The sequence below is a fragment of the Dreissena polymorpha genome, chromosome 12 (assembly GCF_020536995.1).
Source record: "Dreissena polymorpha isolate Duluth1 chromosome 12, UMN_Dpol_1.0, whole genome shotgun sequence".
NCBI classification, from domain to species: domain Eukaryota; kingdom Metazoa; phylum Mollusca; class Bivalvia; order Myida; family Dreissenidae; genus Dreissena; species Dreissena polymorpha.
This window is the reverse complement of record NC_068366.1, coordinates 7,916,113-7,935,497: the sequence shown is the minus strand read 5'-3', so window position 1 is coordinate 7,935,497 and position 19,385 is coordinate 7,916,113. Positions and strand designations below refer to the sequence as shown.

At 34.5% G+C, this 19,385-nt stretch overlaps 1 protein-coding gene across 1 annotated transcript in view; it reads right to left on the bottom strand.

Moving 5' to 3' along the window:
• The window catches only part of LOC127854111 (uncharacterized), a 30,673-nt gene extending 18,145 nt beyond the window's left edge, over window positions 1–12,528 (bottom strand). Inside the window, exons 1-9 of the mRNA XM_052389111.1 lie at window positions 12,482–12,528; window positions 10,786–10,862; window positions 9,944–10,000; window positions 8,976–9,116; window positions 7,737–7,898; window positions 7,228–7,308; window positions 4,252–4,323; window positions 1,622–1,669; window positions 1,131–1,205 (exon numbers count right to left, since the gene is read on the bottom strand). Coding sequence (XP_052245071.1) covers window positions 1,131–1,205; window positions 1,622–1,669; window positions 4,252–4,323; window positions 7,228–7,308; window positions 7,737–7,898; window positions 8,976–9,116; window positions 9,944–10,000; window positions 10,786–10,831 — 682 coding nt within the window. The 5' untranslated portion in view covers window positions 10,832–10,862; window positions 12,482–12,528. The remainder of the gene's footprint in view (window positions 1–1,130; window positions 1,206–1,621; window positions 1,670–4,251; window positions 4,324–7,227; window positions 7,309–7,736; window positions 7,899–8,975; window positions 9,117–9,943; window positions 10,001–10,785; window positions 10,863–12,481) is intronic.
• Between the last annotated feature and the right edge of the window lie 6,857 nt (window positions 12,529–19,385).

Here is a 19,385-nt window from a genome sequence, read left to right as displayed (position 1 = left end):
TTTTCGACCCTAGACCTTGAAGGATTATGTTCGCCTTGAAATTTTACCACTCAAAATGTGCAGCTCCATGAGATACACATGCATGTCAAATATCAAGGTGCTATCTTCAATGTTTAAATGTTATGGCCAATGTTAAGGTTTTAGCACGACGCATACGGCGGACGGCGGACGACGAGCTGGCTATGACAATAGCTCGGGTTTTCTCCGAAAACAGCCTCGCTAATAAAACTATATGCTTATGGTTTTTACTTGTATGCGTTAAGTTAGACAAACAGTATGAATGATTAACTATGCACTTTACTATTTATATTACCTGCTATATATTTCATTTCCGTATTATGCTTAATGGTGTTGAAGCGTACACAAATACTGCATTTCAAATACAATAAAATACAAGTCCTTAATTAAACAATATTTGCAATTATTATCATAATATTGTAATAGTGTACCATTAAACTATTATTGAGGAATAATATAAACATATATATAAACATATTTTTTACGGAAAATCCTATATAAATGAATGATCTGTAACCAGGCTTCGTTATAATAAAATTGACAGATCGCTATTGGATTTCTAATCGCGCTTTCTCAAGATATTTCCGTCAATTAATTAAGTCCAAGCTTTCTGAAAGGCAAACCAAATTGTTTATCACAGCGTGTCGATCATTCAAATTATACTAACTCGTAACAATATTTTTAACATCAATACTTCCTCTGAAGATAGAGTTTATTATTGAAATCTCGAAAGCTGAATTTCACATTGATATCCACGTATCATGAGACTTGAAAACAAACATGACAAAGCAGGATGAACTGTAGAAAAAAATAATGTTACCTCTTTTGTATTTAATATTCCACTCTGGAACTGCTTTTAATCGATGTTCAAGCGAGGCGCTGAGAAGCGTTTCAAAAAATCTTTGGCTTTCGATGCAATCGAGCTCAATGTAATAGGTTTAAAATAAGAGTTTAATGTGTTGGTCGCATATAATTCGCTTGTACCGCTTATTAAATGTTTAAAGATACAGGTGATTCTTGCAATCTCGGCTGCTGAACACGTATAGTAAATTTGCATAAGATATGAAACCATTCATACCTTAGCAGGAGGCAATAAATACAAATTAACTTACCTTTCATATTTTCATTTATCAAAAATGACGATGCTTCGTGTACATTGTTGATCAGTTTGCCGGATATATATTGACCTAAAAATATCATTATAAAAGCGTTTCGTGTGTTGATCGGCTATAATTCGCTTGAACTGCTGATGACTTATTCCATTTAAATTTAATCATAACTAAGCGGTATGTTTTATAATTAGCTGAAAATTCACTGAGAATATTGTCTTATTATGACTGTAACACAATAATAAACTTTCCGCACAAAACACTTATTCTCCCATTTTAACACATGCAAACATTTTCGTCAGTTATGTCGATACTTGTCAGAAAAGACTCATTGTTACTAATTATTAAATTAAGATGTTAAATTTAGCAATCAATCCGCGATATTTGACGGGTCGATTATCTCGATATGTAATGTTAGCTATCTGACGATGTCATGAATGTTCTTGTCTTCAAGATACTTTTGCTTGATATAATATATAACTAAATCATCTTACCTATACTGTTTGCATAATCAAAATGCTTGATCGTCGTAATAAATCGTTCTGAAAATAATATTTTACAAGTGTTTAACATGTAAGCCACATATCATTCGAATGTACTCCTTATCATATTTTATAACTTGGCTTAATCTATAACTTATTCCATTTAAATTTCAGCATTCAGTGGTGTGTTTAATAGTATGTTGATAAATCCGAAACGATAAACTATGTTGAGTCCTATTTAATTAAGCGTTTCAAAAAATCTTAGGCTTTCGATGCAATCGAGCTCAATTTAATAGGTTTAAAATAAGAGTGTAATGTATTGGTCGCATATAATTCGCGTGTACCGCTTTTTAAATGTTTAACATTTAAATTATTAATCACATTCAACCCTACATATTGCAGCATGACTCAGCATTGCGTTTTATAATTGGTAAATAGATTCAATAACATCGTTCGTATCATGACGATTACATAACATAATAATAAGCGTTCTGAAAGTAACATCATCCATGTTTTAAATATTCAATAAAAATGAAACATGCTTGCGAGTTCTTTAGATGCGTGTTAGTAAGACATATGGTTAATGATCATGGTCTCATCATTAACTTAAGATTGTGCAGTACGCGTCAAATCTGCGATATTAAACGGGCTGATTTTTTCGACAAGTGATGTTGGCTATCATACTATGTCTATGCCGGAATTCCATTAGTAAGAGGTTGCGTATTTTGTCTTCGTGCTATAGTCTGTGACTATGAACAGTATGACATATGACAGTCTTCGCAGCGTTTATAAAGATAAAGTTCCCATTAGTTAATGAAAGCTGCCGTTAATAATGGTTTGATTCCAAAACATTTAATAATCACATGTATTGTTTTGTAAAAGAAATAATACGTTTATTCTTGAAATTTTAACTTCTTAACAAGTACAGTTGAGCTAAATTAGAAACAACAACCAGTATGATTTAGCATGATGTTGTATATTACTAAATCATCTAACCTATGGCGATATCATAATGAAACACTTTTGATGCATTAAATGGATTGTTCAACACTGAACCGGTAATACATTGTTCTGAAAATAATAGTATGCCCGTGTTTAATGTGTTGGACACACATAATGCGCATGTAATGCTTCTAATATTATAGTGTATAATTTGCATTTATGAATCATTAATCCCCTTTAAATTGCAGCACGGCACAATGCTGTATTTATACTTTGTTGATAAAAACACGATTTTGTTGACGCACATTTAATGTGGAAATAAAGTCAGTCAAGACCAAATAAAGAATCTTACCTTGATAAGTTACATATTACCGCCTAAACTGGATTTTGTCTTAGAAGAGACTTTCTTTAAACGAAAATATCCTGAAATCCGCAAGTGTCGTCCTAGCTAAGCCTATTTGGACTGCAGAGGCTAATCTGGGACAACACTTTACGCACATTAATTAAACCCCCTTACACAGAGCAAGGTTCATATTTCTTTCAATCACACCATTCATTTTATAAACAGCTGTTAACATAGGTATACTTTTTCTGTGGGTTAGGTCTCATGTAAGATAAAATAGCGTCAACAAAATGGAAATCGTGATTATGGTTATATTTAACACTATTCTTGCACACGAACTGTGTTTTTCGAGAGAAAATAATATTTGAGCATCGCAATTCTTAAGGGTCACTTAAGGCATAGATTTGCAGATGTGTTTTTTTCCATTTTTTATTTAACAAGCAAGGACTAAAGAGCGTAATGTCGAATGGGCGTAATAAGTTTAAAAAATATATCAAAAATAAGCTTACTGCGTAAAAAATACATCGCATTTTTAAAAACAAAAACAAATCGAAAATGACGCCATTTCGTATGCATAACGTCATTTAAACATAGTCAGCCTCGGTAAACAAACCCGCTTTACCTTTTTTCCCCAAGACCAAAACGGTAATTTCATAAAATAAATATATATTAATGTGTATCATTATGTATGACATAACTGACAACTTATTTCGTTTGACATTTGCTTCACAAACAATATGTTTATGCTTTTGTTTTATGTGTTAAGTTAGATCAACCTTATTATTGAGTAACTGCGCACTTACTATTTATATTTACTGCTATCTATTTAATATAAGTTTTGGTGAATTGCTATGATAAGCGGTGTTAAGCGTACAGTAATAAAGCATTTCAAACACACACCAAAAATTTTAATTAGACCATTATTGCAATTATTTTCATGAAATGTTGTAATAGTGTATCATTTAACAATTATTTAAGAATTATAGTTATATCTTACAAACAAGCTTGTATAAAGACATTTATGACACAATTAAGTCAGGATAAGTTATGATGAAACTGGTCGATCGCTATTGGATTTACAAACGTGCATGTCAAGATATCTCCTTTTATATATAACATAACATTTTTTTTATTGACAGACGATGCTTTCTGAAAGGCTAACGGCATTCCATGTCACAGCCTGTCGATCAATCTACTTATACTCACTCGTAACCAATATTTTAGATATAAATCCTTCCTCTGAAGATATATTTCATTATTGAAATCTCGACAGCTGAACATTAATAGCGATAATAGTTTCATTGGACATTAAAAAGTATGCTTTAGCAGGATGTAGTGTATAAATAAATCATCTTACCTTTTCTGGTATCCAACTTTGATGTAAATGCTTCATATAGATTTTCCATCCTTACTCCGGTAAAAAGTTGTTCTGAAAACAAAATGATGCAATTGTTTAATGGGTTGGTCCCATATAATTGGCTTGCACTGTTTAATATTTGGATATAGATTGAACTGGAAGTGATAATATAAAAGTGTTAAATGTGTTGACAGCGTAAACTAATCATATTTTGAATTTTATATTTTTTTTTATTACACTCGCACTTATCCTCTTAAAATTACATAATTGCTCAACGGTGTGTTTTATAATTGGTTGATAAATTAGAAAAAAAATATTGTGATGACGAATATTCAATATGGAAATAAAGTCAGTAGTGCAGGAATGAAGAACATATAAAGAATCAAGCACTTGACGAACTGTTAGGGTCTCTAAATAACATTTTTTTCTAGCCGGTATTTGTTCTGGAATAAAACATCCTCTTTGTGTCAGTCGTTGACAAAACATTCACTGGTGTGATCGACATTAACATAATTCCTACATAATGATAAGCGCTCTGCGAATTACATTAGCATATAGTTTTGTATATGTTTGTCATATCAAAATTGTTATTAAAACAAAAATAAACAAGCGTCCCTGTATTAAACTCTGACAAAAAAAGAATCGAACAAAAGGTCATGTTCATGACTGGTTTATAAACGTGATTTGCTGGTTGTGAGTTTAACGAGGACGTACATTTACACCCGGCTAGTCAATTTATATTCATATTTCTTTTATTCCCTACATTTCGAGTACAGCCCTTTTTATAAGTATGACTGTTCCGTTAAGTCAGGTCTCATAATGGGCTAAACATATACAAAAAAAGGGATTCAACCAATATTTTTCATCAACGAATTTATTATTAAAGGTAAAACAGCCTCAACAAATTAATAATCGTGATTTTGCTCATATTTTACTGTACCACACATAATGTGTATGTTGAAAGAATTTTTTTAATTAATATTTTTAAACTTCTCATTTGAAAAAATACCGCTTAAGTTATAAATTTGTATAAGATGTCTCATATTATCATTCATTACTTATTCCGTTGTCTGCAATCACTGTAGTGCCAATATTGGCTTAATCTTGTCACGATAATATTAAGACTGGCATACTGGGTGCAAGAAGAGTTTGAATTCTTTAAAAAAACATCACGAAAAGTACACAATTTCGTATGCATAACCTTATTTAAACACAATCAGAGTCATTATACGCACAAGCCATCCGATTTTAACAAGAAAAAAATGCAACCTCATAAATTAAATACATATCAATCAATCGTTAAATGACTACTTGGGTGTGACGCAACTGAAAACGAGGCCCATTATTATAACATTCCCCGTTTTTGGTCTAAACTAATATCAAATTTGAGTATCCAATCGGCTGAGCATTGAGATATTGGATAAATCGCATAAGTTTTGCGAAAAGACGGACAGACAAACGAACGAACTGGCGGATGAATTGACGGAAAAGCTGATGTTTTATGTCGTTTGTTCAGGAAAGAAGAGCAATTCTGAAATAAACGAATTTGTCTGTAGAATGTTCATTCTAAAGGTTTTTTCCGTGTCAAATTCGTGTTTATTGGTGTTATTATGCGTGTTTGTTCATTCCTGCTTGGTTCATGTGAGATACATTTCACAATGTTAAGTCCACATTTTTTACATCACACTTATATTGATAGTATTTTAGTGCAATACATTTTCGTTTTCTTACTAACGTATAATCTCATTTATTTTTGAAACTCTAGTCATTACAATACTAATTGATAATAAATGATAGTATTCCTGCTGCTTTTGTTCGTACTTGCTCATTCGCCCAAACAAAACAGTCGTTAATATTACCTTAATGTCACCCACTACTTTGCGCGAAAGTACATAGTCATTTCATTCCAACTACTATCAACTGTTGGAAACACAATAGCATCAACGCCGTCTCTTTTAATGATATTTCTTCTTATGTTTCACTTGAACGTGTTAGGTTAGACAATCATTATGCTTAAATAACTACGTCCACGCTCTATGAAAGACTTACAACATTGTTTATAAACGCCTTCCGATTGGTCAACTTATACTCAATTATAAGTACTATTTTTAATATCGATCTATCCTCTGCAGTCGAAGTTTATTTTTGAAATCAGTGCATAATTATTTAATTAATTTGTGCTTCTATTAATTATTAATTTATATATTTGTATTTTACTTTATAGATAAATCTTCTTACTTGTAATGAATTTGAGGTATTCATCAGAAAAAGATAACAACGTTAGAAACTTCTCTTTCCCATCGCCTATTTTGACTTGTTTTGAAAATAAATATAGGGAAGTGTTGAATATTGTGCTCGCATATTATACCCTTTGCTGACAATTTATTTTTTAAATGTTATTGTTTATGTTATGTAGATATTTTTTAAAAGAAAATGGCAGAAAACTACTTGAAGCAAATGATAATTATTTCCTAACAAGCTGTTTTCCATAAACAAAACAACGTATCTCTATCAGTTGCTGACATAAATTCAATGAGTAGATCACCCTTTAAATAAATGTTACATACTGATTAGATGCGATGCCTGCAAATGACTTTAAGCTTTTTTGTTATACATACAATTCAAATGAAAAAAATGTATTTAAAAATACTTGTCAGAACAATTACAAAATTACTTATCATTCATACATAGTGGTGCAGCAGGTTTGCAGTCCGCGATATTCAACGGGCCTATTATCTCGAAATGTGATGCTAGTTCTTACAATATCACGAATGTTTGTGTTTATAATATTGAATATGTATGTCATACCCTTTTCGATATTAGAATACTTGTCTTGATTGAAGTTCATTTGTAATAATCCAAGAAGTATCTTCGGTAGTTTTGGAGAAATCGCAGGAACAGGTTTTGCGGACGGACAGACAAATGAAAAGACAAAAAAATTGACGAACATGACTGATGGGAATTTTTTCCCTTTACCTGTACTGCATTTGAAGTGTTCATCAGAAAAAGATAACAACGTTAGAAACTTCTCTTTCCTGTCGTCTATATTGAGCGGTTCTGAAAAAAAAAATATACGGAAGTGTTGAATATTGTGGTCGCATATAATAGCCTTTGCTGACAATGTATTGCTTATATGTTATTTTATATGGAAATTTATAAAAGACTCGAACGTATAATTCAATGATAATCAAACTACAAATCCGATAGTTGCTTGTTAAATCCATGGACAGGCCATCTAACTTGCATAGGGATAGGTAATGTGATCCTTTCTAATATCATTGTCTCCTTATTCGGATTCTAGAAATGTAGTTGTAAGTTACTGTCGGAAGAGTGGGCACTTATTTGTGAACAACTAGTGAATACAGAAAGTTTATGTTAACTAAATACCGTGATATAACTGAAATAATGTTGAAAACGGTGACAGATACAACTCAACAAACACACACACACTATAACGTATATTCGTTTTGGTAACATAGGCTTACCCATGTCAGATGTTGGAATGGTTTCATTCACATACTGACATGCTTCAGTCAATAATTCCCCACTGTTATTACGTCGAAAAGCAGGTAGATATTGGCTTTGTTGTAACCGTCTTTCCGTTAAGGCTATATTATTGCGTCGGTTCTGTGACGGCGTTGCTGGAACTAAATAATTTGAACACCACGAGGAAATAGAAACCATTTCAGAACTATTGAAGGTCGATGGGAAATGTATAAATCTTCAATTTAAGAAGAGAAAGCAGGCTTAGTGATATAAAAGATATGATTAAACTGTGATTCAATTACCTTGTGTAGGTAATTTAAAAATTCTTGTTCAAATAAGAATACAAAAGGAATATTTGAAAAATGCACAGCTCACAAGAAAACAGTAATTCGATTTTAGATTTGTAAGTTTCTTAATAACAAAAAAACTACATTTAACAGAGTAGATGAACACAGAATATCCCGTTTGTACGTCGGACTTTATTATTTTTCGAGTGACAAACTGTATATTCAACACTATTTATATTCACACCATAGAGACATTTGTTTAAATTGTATCGATAACAGTTACATTCTTACAAAAAATACATCAATTTGTTTTCACTATGTTTGTGGATATGTCGCATGAACTTTAAATGAGTACAGCGGACATAGTGATTAAATGGTACTGTTTAAAAATTACCACCGAGTAAAGACGTGCGACCGCGTTTTTATCGAAGAGCTTTCCTTCATAAACGCGTGTATGGTCCGGATTATTAAAAAAACAAGTGTATGCGTTTCTCTTTTAACTAACACGAGTGTTTAAATAAAGACCGTTTGTATATAAAAAAAACACCATGTTCACTTTTTCCTTGGATATTAGATGCAATTTTGTTCAACAAAACTTTCTTTGTAGATTCGAACTTGTGTAGTACGTTCGTTCGAAGTGTTACCCATGGAAAGATTTTATGTGCTACATAACGCATGATGACATTAACCAGAAGTTATCATTATATAAACGTGTGTCGCGCTAAACTCAAGAGCTATGACTGCGAGTTTTATGAAACAAAACTCTCAAATCTTCTATCAGCATAATGATGTGTAGATTAGGATATTTCGTGTACGGTTGAAGTATGATTTCAGAAAGACTCGAACAGCCATATAACTATTAACTATTTATGGCAACATAAATTTATACCAAAAAGTGAACACGTTAAAGAATTTCAAATCAATTTAGCAACACGATTGGTTTATGAATACCCGGGTCATTAGTGTTAGCGTCATTATTCCGTGTTTCAGCTGACTCTCCAGTATTATTCGTTGGTATATCCACCGACTGCTCCACTTCCTGAGGTGGCAATAACCCTGTAGACGGTGAGACCGGTTCGTTGTCTTCTGACACTAGGTTGTTAAACATTGAAGAGTATTATTTATCTCTGTATATAAATCATCAATAACGCAACAAAGCATACTATTTTGAACAACGTTGATGCCATATCCCGCAGTTTATAGCACACTGCAGCATAATATGATGACGAATTAACTCACTTCGAACTAGGTCCTAATATTGTTCGATGCTGTCAAGCAACGAGTATAATCTAGTCATCACTTTTTGACAGCGTATCAAAGATATACATATAATTATATAACAGATAAAGTAAAGATACTATATTTTTCAAGCGATTCATACTAATCTCAAAATATGACATTAGCATGTCTACAATACATAGTGCATCAATACATCATCCGATGATTTACATGATTCTGATTCCGATTGTTTACCACCACGCTTTATCTCTTAATTAAGACCATAACCTTTCGATAAAAGACTTTGTGCGCATTAAATATACAAATGATATACTCCTTCATAATATCCAACGTTTTACCTGTGTAAATTATAATTCTTTTCCAAGCAAAAATGTATTTGTTATGGACTTTAGCAACAAGTAACTTTTGCAGTTATTATGCAACTCAAAATAATGGCATAGTTTATTATTTTAGTATTATCAAAAAGGCAATTCAGTTTTAAGGCAATATATTTCCCGATGGTATCATGATTGTAATCTTTTACTGAAATCTACACGAAACGCAAAGCTGATATAGTATGTGCTGCTTAGCCGTCAACTTCAAGAATTGTATGTCAAAATAAAATAAAATAAAATAAGAACATATCAACCACGTTTCGTATTCTCTATTACAGCAGCTCAAATTGAAATATCATTTCTCACCTGTTAGAGGAAGGTCGTATTTTAGTTCAAAGACAGGGTTGCTTAGACTCGTTGGTTCTGAAAATATCAAACTTGATTACAAAAGTTGCACATGTTACATTTTTAAGTTTCAAACTTATATTATTCCATTTGTAATCAAAATATTATGGGTGCCTAGTAACTCGGAAATGGTGCTATATATACAATAAATCAAAGATACGAATTAAGAATACACTATTAAATGGGTCCGAAGAAGATGATGCTTATGTTCACCGTCAGTACTAATTTAAGTCGGTTTCCAAGCTGAAGCCGATATTTTATAAACTGTAAACCCGCATATTTAACTTAATAGTGTATAATATCTACTACAAGACATTTTGTTGTATTGATCTGCATTTTTGTTTAAACCTTACTGGTATTGCAATAAATTACAGTCCCTTTCTATAGCACATGGATTTCATGGTTCTCCAATTACTCAGTATGATGATGTTCAATCGGGTACGATTTGATAGCACAGTCGATAATTAGGTCTTAAACATCAAGGCGACAAATTGTTAGTTACCGAAATCAATAACACTTAGCCGTAAGTTAATTTGTTTAGGTATTATAATATTGCTTAAAAAATCGTGTACAAATCCTGTTCTTATAAGGTTGTAACTTGGCGATGAAAACAATATCAAATATGCAGTACGTATCAACATACGGTTCGTAAAAAGGTGACCATATTACGATACTAATGACGACAACCTTTTTGTTGGTAATATAGGCACAGTGTATAATGTCGGTCATTATTAAATCTAATTAATGTTTGTTATATGATTACATGAAACATTAAATTACTAACAAATGCATTTAACGTGTACCTTTTCTTATACGGGGTGTCTTGTTCTTATTCGTTCGTGGAGCCATTTTCCAGCATTTGCTTTTTTCAAGCCATAGTCTGTCGAATGAAAAAGAAAAAATCTATATTTTTAAAAAAGAAAGTAAAAATGACAATAAATATCTTTGTCAAATTTATTGTTTTAGTGTTTTTTTATTTCACTGAGTGAAAGCACGTACAAACTGTATCCGTACATGTGGTTTTTAACGATGTTTAATAAATTCAATAATTAACTATTTTCCAAATATGCGTATTCATTATGATTTGAAGGACAATTGACTTTAGGTTAATGGCTCTTACAGATGGTAGTTCCAACGCACTTATCTGGCATAGAACTAGTGACAAAGAACCATACAATTGTACAAAATGTTGCATGTTGACCTTTGATCCTGAATTTCGGCGTTCGAATCTTATGAATTGGGAAAAAGAGACAGGACCTTAAGCATGAACATTTATCAAACCATGTGCGTCACGTTTGTTATGTTCAGCAAAAATAATTACGGATTGGCATATAGCCTCCAAGTGTGAGAGTTACCAATGGCAAAGGGCCTGGTCTCTGCATGAGGCGCTTGTCTTAATCTCCTTCGTCTAGTGCGGGACAATCTATCTAATTATGCTTCTCAATTTCGTCAACATTTTGTCAAAATGCATTCATACTGGACAAAGAGGTTGGATTTTATAAATTTGACAATCAAATAATGACTTTATATTTTTACCTAAGTTAATTGACATTGCATATATGATTACGAAATTTCAGTTAAATATCTGTATTGAGATTTAACTTCATTCCGTTATTGTCAGTGATACTTAATCAAACATCCTACTTTCCGTCAAATCAAAATTGACCGTAGATTATCATGAATTGGTGAATTTGGAGTCGTTTATAAACTCATTGCGTACAAATCGTTCTAACGGAGTGTTTAAGTATCGTGACAGAATAAAGAAGGAACCTAAGGCGAAAATATACAATGTTTAGGCACAGAACGGGGTTAAATAACAAAAAATATAATTATAATCCAACACACGACTAGAGGCAAAAACAAAATTACAAAATCAATACACTTAAAAGCGCAGTATAAGTGTACATTAAACAATCGTAATAGTGATGACAAGTTTGTTTTTCTAAATGAGGTTTTACGAGCACATTTAAATACAAACTGTCCACTATAGTTTATGCTAACTTCTTTCAACATTATACATGTTAAAAGGTTTTGATTTTCTGCACATCAGGTAACAATACACTTAAAATATCCTGTTCACGTGTAATCAATAACGCAATGCTCAATGACGGTTGTTTAAAAATAGACGCTCTGTCTCATATCCTTGTCGATCACTTTAGCAAATTATGTCAGTCTAGTAAAATGCGCATTAACCCGGGACACAAATATTGCACTCAAAATAAGTTATTAAATAGTATTATATATTGTAATATTTAATTACAGAACTTACAAGCAGACGCGTTTCATTTGTATTGCATGAAATAAAAAAATAATCCGGTATAAACTTCTAATACTCTTTCAATATTTATATTGTCTTGCCTCATGAAAACCTGATTTCAATCTTTAAAATACTAATAATTGTTCAATATGGGCATATTCCTGTTAACAGCTGAACGTCTGAATATGTTTAATTATTTTGTTAACAATGGATGATTAACTTAATAACAAAGCATAACTTACCGTGGAAAAAACTGTCGCCCTACTTTCGATTTCAACCTCACGATTGTTTCCCTTTTTCACAGATGCCGATGTCGTATACAATGCATTAAAATACAACATCTGCTAGTGTAGCAAACAAAGAGCATAAGCATAGTTTGCATTATATTTTCGAACACAATATTATTAGAGTTCAATTTTGAAACAACGAATAAATAATCGTTACGGACATGCTCCCTCTGATATAACAATGGACACTTAATTCGGCGTGTTTTGTATAAAGGGACTAGAATAAATGATAAGTTGTAAAGGACAGAAAAATACTTTGAACAATGCAAGTTTATAATGGGACCATATGGGACTCGGAATAAGTGTAATAAAATCTGTATTGGTTTGTCTCAAGCGGATCGAGGAACGTTATTTGGAGTTGATAATCAAAATCCAGTCGTTTAGGGATTGGTCTTGATTGGACTCCATAACTGGTAAGTTAGCTACAGCATTACTCCCTGATTCTGTCCGCTATGTTTTTTATTTCTTAACTCAAACAAACGGACTATCGGTGGAAAAAACAACAACAATATCTTAAATCACTACTTCACTTTTCACTAATTCATAGTTCAGCTGCCCGAACCATCCCGCCATACATAAAGGAGCAGGAAGATTTTTAGTAGCATATACAAAAGTTAACTGTGTTTAGCGTGTAACGGCATGAACTTGTTTATGTTGCATGCTTGTGTGATTGTATATTGCTGTATGTCTAGAAACGAATATCATTGTGAGATGATTTATTGTTGTAACTTGTTGTAACTTTTTGCAGGAGACCTAACGGAAATGATGAATTGTTAAAACGATTACCATGACGACTGTCGAGTACATATGGAATGTAATGTTTTTTTAGTATCTCTTTAAATCTATGACTTAAAAATTGCTAGTAACTAAGTAAGTGTTATAACTGTAAACTATAACTATGAACTTGAACAGAATTAAGTCGGGTGCTCCCGCACATTATGTTAGTTGAGATCTGTGTTACAAAGACGTGTTGTCCCATCAAATTAGAAAGAATGGATTCGCGGCTTATCAAGATTTATGCACTACACTATTTTCTACCCGTAACAATCTTTCGAAGTTAAAATCTACTAAACACATAATCAGAACACTCCTCCCTTCTATATCTAAATGGTTTCCAGCTAAATGTGGAAACAAGTAACACTACCGAATCGAAGGACCCACGATCCGCTGCACGCACGTAATGACTAAACGCCATTTCCTACTTTGTTGAGCAAAAGACCTAACATATATTATGCTCGTTCCGTTGAAAATACGTAGGTTTAACAACAAAGGTCCGGGGAAACTGTTTAAGTTAAACAGAGAAGCCCAAACAATGTGTGTCCCTACCGGTAACCATGCTACATGTGTTGAACAATTCAGCCAAAATCTTATTTTGCATCAGATGGATGATGTTCCCCTTTAAAGGGGCCTTTTCACAGATTTTGGCATTTTTTAACTTATTCATTAAATGCTTTATATTGATAAATGTAAACATTGGATCATAAAAGCTCCAGTAAAAAATCAAGAAAAAAATTAAAAAAAGGAAAAGAACATTGCCCGGAGCAGGTTACGAACCAGTGACCCCTGGAGTCCTGCCAGAGTCCTGAAGTAAAAACGCTTTAGCCTACTGAGCTATTCCGCCGAGTACACATTCTTGACGTATTTTATACCTTATATAAGCAATCTTCGTAGTTTCACAAAATTTAACGACAAAAACAGAACTCTCCAAATTATTCAATCGTTTCGCGTTGCAACGCTTTATAATTTTTAGGTTTTAAAATCGTTAAAAGATGCATATAATGGCTATATTAGAGCATGGTTAATGTTCAGTATTACTGTTTCCTCACAAATATTATAACTAAAACGAAAACTTACGAATCTGAAACAACTTTTTTCAATTTTGTCAATTTACCAAAGCGTGAAAAGATCCCTTTAATGAAGCAAATAAGCCCTTACACGGGAGAAGAACAACATAATAAGTTATTCTGCTTAAAAACGGTGCATATGTACTTGTCTATCTATGTTCAGTGCGTCAGTTGGTGAAGATTCACACAATACCAATGATACCAGGTCTCACAGAAATCACACTGGATCATAAACCGTCCACCCAATGGTTCACGGCACAGACAATGACAATCTTGCTCAGCGCTTACAGGATTCGAATTCACCTCCGAATCTATAAATATCTCCTGCGTAAACCTTGCGCGAACTTCCACTTCCTGCAAGGAATCATCCTATCGTGATTCATCACCAGCACATAGTTCTTTGTCTTCACACGATAGGGATATGATGATAGCATATTGACCATCAGTGCTGGTTCCTTCGATGGTTATTACAGCGTTCTATACTTTCCTTTCAGCACCACCGATTATGCATAAGGCTTTTTAAGCAATTGGAGAGCATAATGTATTTTTATCCGTTTCATAGAAGTCTTCACAGTACCCCTAGCTTTCTCATGAGCCTTCTGGATCTTTTCCACCAGATTTTTAACATATTCTTAAGTGTCTTCACACGTTTCTGCCATGATCGGAAATCTCAATTATGCAGGGGTTTTGGGTAAAGCCATTTTTTCACAAGCCCTGGTTGCACCTGCTATCTGCGGATTATGTTCATCCCACTTGTCATTTACTTTTCCTATAAAGCAACGCACTAGATTCATGAGGGTTCTCTTAAACCGCTAAACTTGCCCATTTGCAGAAGGTATGCATGGCGTTGTTTGAGATATGTGGATATGGAATTGAAAGTATTCTTTGTTGATCCAGACAAAAAACACATCTGGACTCCCGGTGAACAACTGCCCTTAATCCGGCTCCAAACCGTCCTTAACCCAATCCCATAGGAAACTTATACATTCATCTTGCTCTTTTGCCTTGTCCAGCACTTCAGAGAAACTGCAATACGTCCCTACTTGTCACATCAGACACATTCACAAAATATGTAAACACGTGTCTCGTTCGACACAAACACATAATATGTAAACCAGTTTCATGTTCGACACAAACACAGAATATGTCAACACGTGTCACGTTCGACACAAACATAGAATATGTAAAAACGTGTCACGTTCGACACAAACACAGAATATGTAAACACGTGTAAAATTCGACACAAACACAGAACATGCACACTCTTTAGAAACAAGTAAAACACTAAAATGAGGGTTATTGTTTCACTGGACCCTCCACTTTGATAATTACCGCTTTGGTGTGATCCAGTTTTCCTGAACAAGTAAGCCAACTTGTCCAACTGGCATCATCATGCCCTCGAGTATGGCAGACCAACTAGAGAGTCCTTTTATTTTCCCATAACTCGAAGATGGTCCCGTTGCCTGTTTTTCGCTAGGATCCCATACAAAGTTGACATCCAGTGGTATCAGTTAGTAAAGGTAATTCAACTGATGCACCCTTCCACAACACTTCACGATATTCACCACCAGCCATTTTATCATGACCTTGAACTAAAGATCTTGAACAGACAAGCATCTTCAAAAAATAAGTCCGTTGGATGTGCGACTGACAAACCAACCGCTACATCAATTAAATCCGTGAATTGGCACCTCTGCTCCTGAGCACGAACACAATTATCTCAGCCACCTCAAGGCGAGTCAACTATCCTAACACCAGCAACATAAGGTGGAAAAAACGTCCAGCTTTCTGGAACACGTGAAAGTCATCAGCGTTGGCATTATTGGCCTCAGGTATGTGGTTAACCGCCATGTGGCATTGCAACAGTTCTTCCATCCATCGCGCCAACTATTCTTGCGATTCCTTGAAGCGTAACAGCCGTGTAAAACTGGAATTATCAGTCCGCACTGTAAACGATTTTCCTTAGAGATACTACTTGAACTGTCTGGTGAAAAGCAGTTCTTTCCTTGGTATACAATTATTTCTTTATCCAGTTGTCAAGGCGAAGCTTTATTAAGATAATCTTCTTTTAACCCTTCTGTAATTAACTAATCACACTCCCAACAACGATATCTTAAGCGTCTGTATAAAAAATAAATAACTGTTTGAGGGAGCAAGAACCACAATTTCCAGTAAAGCTAGCCCAATGCTTCAAATGCGATTTGTTGTTCAATACCCCATTTGAACTGAGTTCTACCAGTTCATGCATACAACGGTACTGCTAGATATACAACACTCTTTATAAATGACCGTTGGTATTTCACAAAACCCTGAAACCGTTACACATCTTTCGCACTTTGTGGAACTGGCCGGTTTGCTACAGTCATTGTTTCGTTCGGAGCTATTGTCATCTGTTTGCCGCCGACTATTCCCCCTAGAAACTAAATTTCATGCTGAAAGAACAGACACTCGATTGGCTTAAGCTTTACCGCATACTGACTGAACCACCTTAAATATTGTTGCAGATTGTGCACATGGTCCCAGCACCAGGATATCGTCCACAAATGCCAAAGTCGGTCGTCTCAGAACAAGGGTAACCAATCGACTGAACGTAACAGGCACCGAAACCCCACCCGCACATGTTCAATCAGGCAATACTTTGTGATTAAGGCAGTCTTCTTGCGATCTTCATCCTTGACCTCCAATTGCCAGTCCGCTACATTTGCATCGGGTGTGTAAACTACACATGCCCTGACAGTGTGTTCAACCAATCTTCCACTAACGGCAGTGGAAAGGTATACTCTACAGTCACACTGTCCGGTTCGAGATAGTCAATTTACCAGCGGACTGTCCAAACACCCTTTGTAATTAAAACTTGTGTTGATGTTCACTCACTGGTGAACTTTCACACCCGTGTCTAACATTATTTTCAGGTGTGCTTCATCTTCACCAGCTAAGCAAGCATGCGTCCTTCGAATCTTTTGATTTACTGCCTTAGCCGTACCGGTGTCAATTGAATGTTTAAGGACAAAAACATCCTGGAAATCACACAACACTTAAGCCATATTGTGAGACTCTTCTTCAATTTGACCAACATTTGACTTTAGGTACACTTCCTTTAATGTTTATGCACCAAATACACTGCTGATGACAAGATGCTAATGGCAGCCCACGACTCTATGCTTGTGACACACCATTCACGTCAGTGAAAACTGAAGACGAAGCAGCTTGAACCCAAACAATATTTTCCCTTCAAGGAACAGTGCTGTTATAAGCCATGTGGTGTTCTTTTGAAAGCTTCTGTTTGAAATCCAGAACTGGACAAGGAATTTCAGGAACTAAACGCACCAGAGAACATTAGGCCACTTCTTCAAAAGATTATTCTTTATAATACTGTAGCATCCACTGTGCATTCCTTTACATCAAAACACGAAACCCTACAAAGATTTCGCTGGTTTGTTGGCCATTTACTTCATTGGGTGAACAAGTTGAGATAATATCATCTGCCCTTTTGGAGATGAAATGACTCTGGACATTACCCGACTCTCGCCCGTTCTTTATATTGTCGTATCGTTGCTTTTGACAATCCTTCCGAAAATTTGCTACCTTACCGTATTTGTAAAACACTATGCCTGGCCTAGGTCGCCGTGCCTGTGAAAATGTCGATGTTAGGCGTAAGCTTGATTGAGCACTACAAGAGAACAAGAAATGCAGGTTTGTCCTACCCCAAACCCACAACTTCTTAACAAGGGCGTTTTGACCCATCATTTATGTACCCAATCCATGGAAAACGCTTATTGCAAACAGCAAACAGAACAGATAAACAAAACAGTCTTACCTTACGCAGCGCCTGAACATTTAGTCATAAAGCATCAAACACCGTTTCTCTCTATTGAAATGAACGTCACTGTATTTTTCAGTCCGTTAACGACAAGTACAGATGCCTTCAGACGCCAAATCCAATTTTAAGACCACCCTTTCTCCGAAGCGATGTGTTGAGTTCTTGGTACGCTCCAAAACTAGAAATCACACTGGCACGTACCCTTTGCACATGTCACACCCTCACCATTAGCTAACCGTGACCCCAATCTTGTCGTACCCAAGTGCCTCAATCCCCCACTGGATGATGCAATCTTTACTTAACAGTGTAACCCATTGAAGTATTGCAAATTTTTTTGTTGAGATGCTGTAGTGTTCGGCTTCTACTAGATGCTGCTTGCGACCACCGGATGATGTCAAGGTATTGGAACAGACAAGCCCTCAATAAAGAGGCCGCACATGTCGAGCAAACAATCTCTGAAAACTTTTGTCGAGCAAGGAATCCCTGAACAACATCACTTTCACAACTTGCAAAGTTTGTTTTCTTGCTAAAAATCACAAGCCTCGTGTCTCGGAAATTGACGAACACATGTCCTAACCTTTTAAAATTAAACGAATTTCTTCTTTGAAACTTGAATGTGTCATTGTTTTTCCTCATCGACAATAAAGTGTCGATTTTCGTCAATTCTTTCGAAGTTACTAATAACTGAGTAAGTTATAACTGTAAACTATAACTATGAACTTGAAAAATAATTAAATCGAGCACTTTCGCCAATAACGTCAGTTTAGAACAGTGCTTAACAGACGTGTTGCCCTATAGAATTCAAGCAGGAAGATCGAATTCAAGCAGGAAGAGGGAGATACGCTGCTAGTCACAATTTATATGCTACAATGTTTCCCACCCGTAAAATCGCTCAAGATTACAATCTACTAAACCCATAATTACGAAAGTTTTAATAAAGGTATGTGGATTCGTATATTTTCAGAACGTCTCTTTCCGCTCTTGTCTTCATGCAAGACCATACATATGTTGATTTATTAATTGTCCTGAATAAACTGTAACTTGTTACAAGCATTTGATATTCTTATCATAAACCGACTTGGCAGGAGGTTACAGTAAACAATGCAGTTAAAGTTGCCAAAATTACAGCATCATTATGTTATCATTTTTATTATCATTTTTTATTATCAAATACAACAGGGTGTATTTGCATATC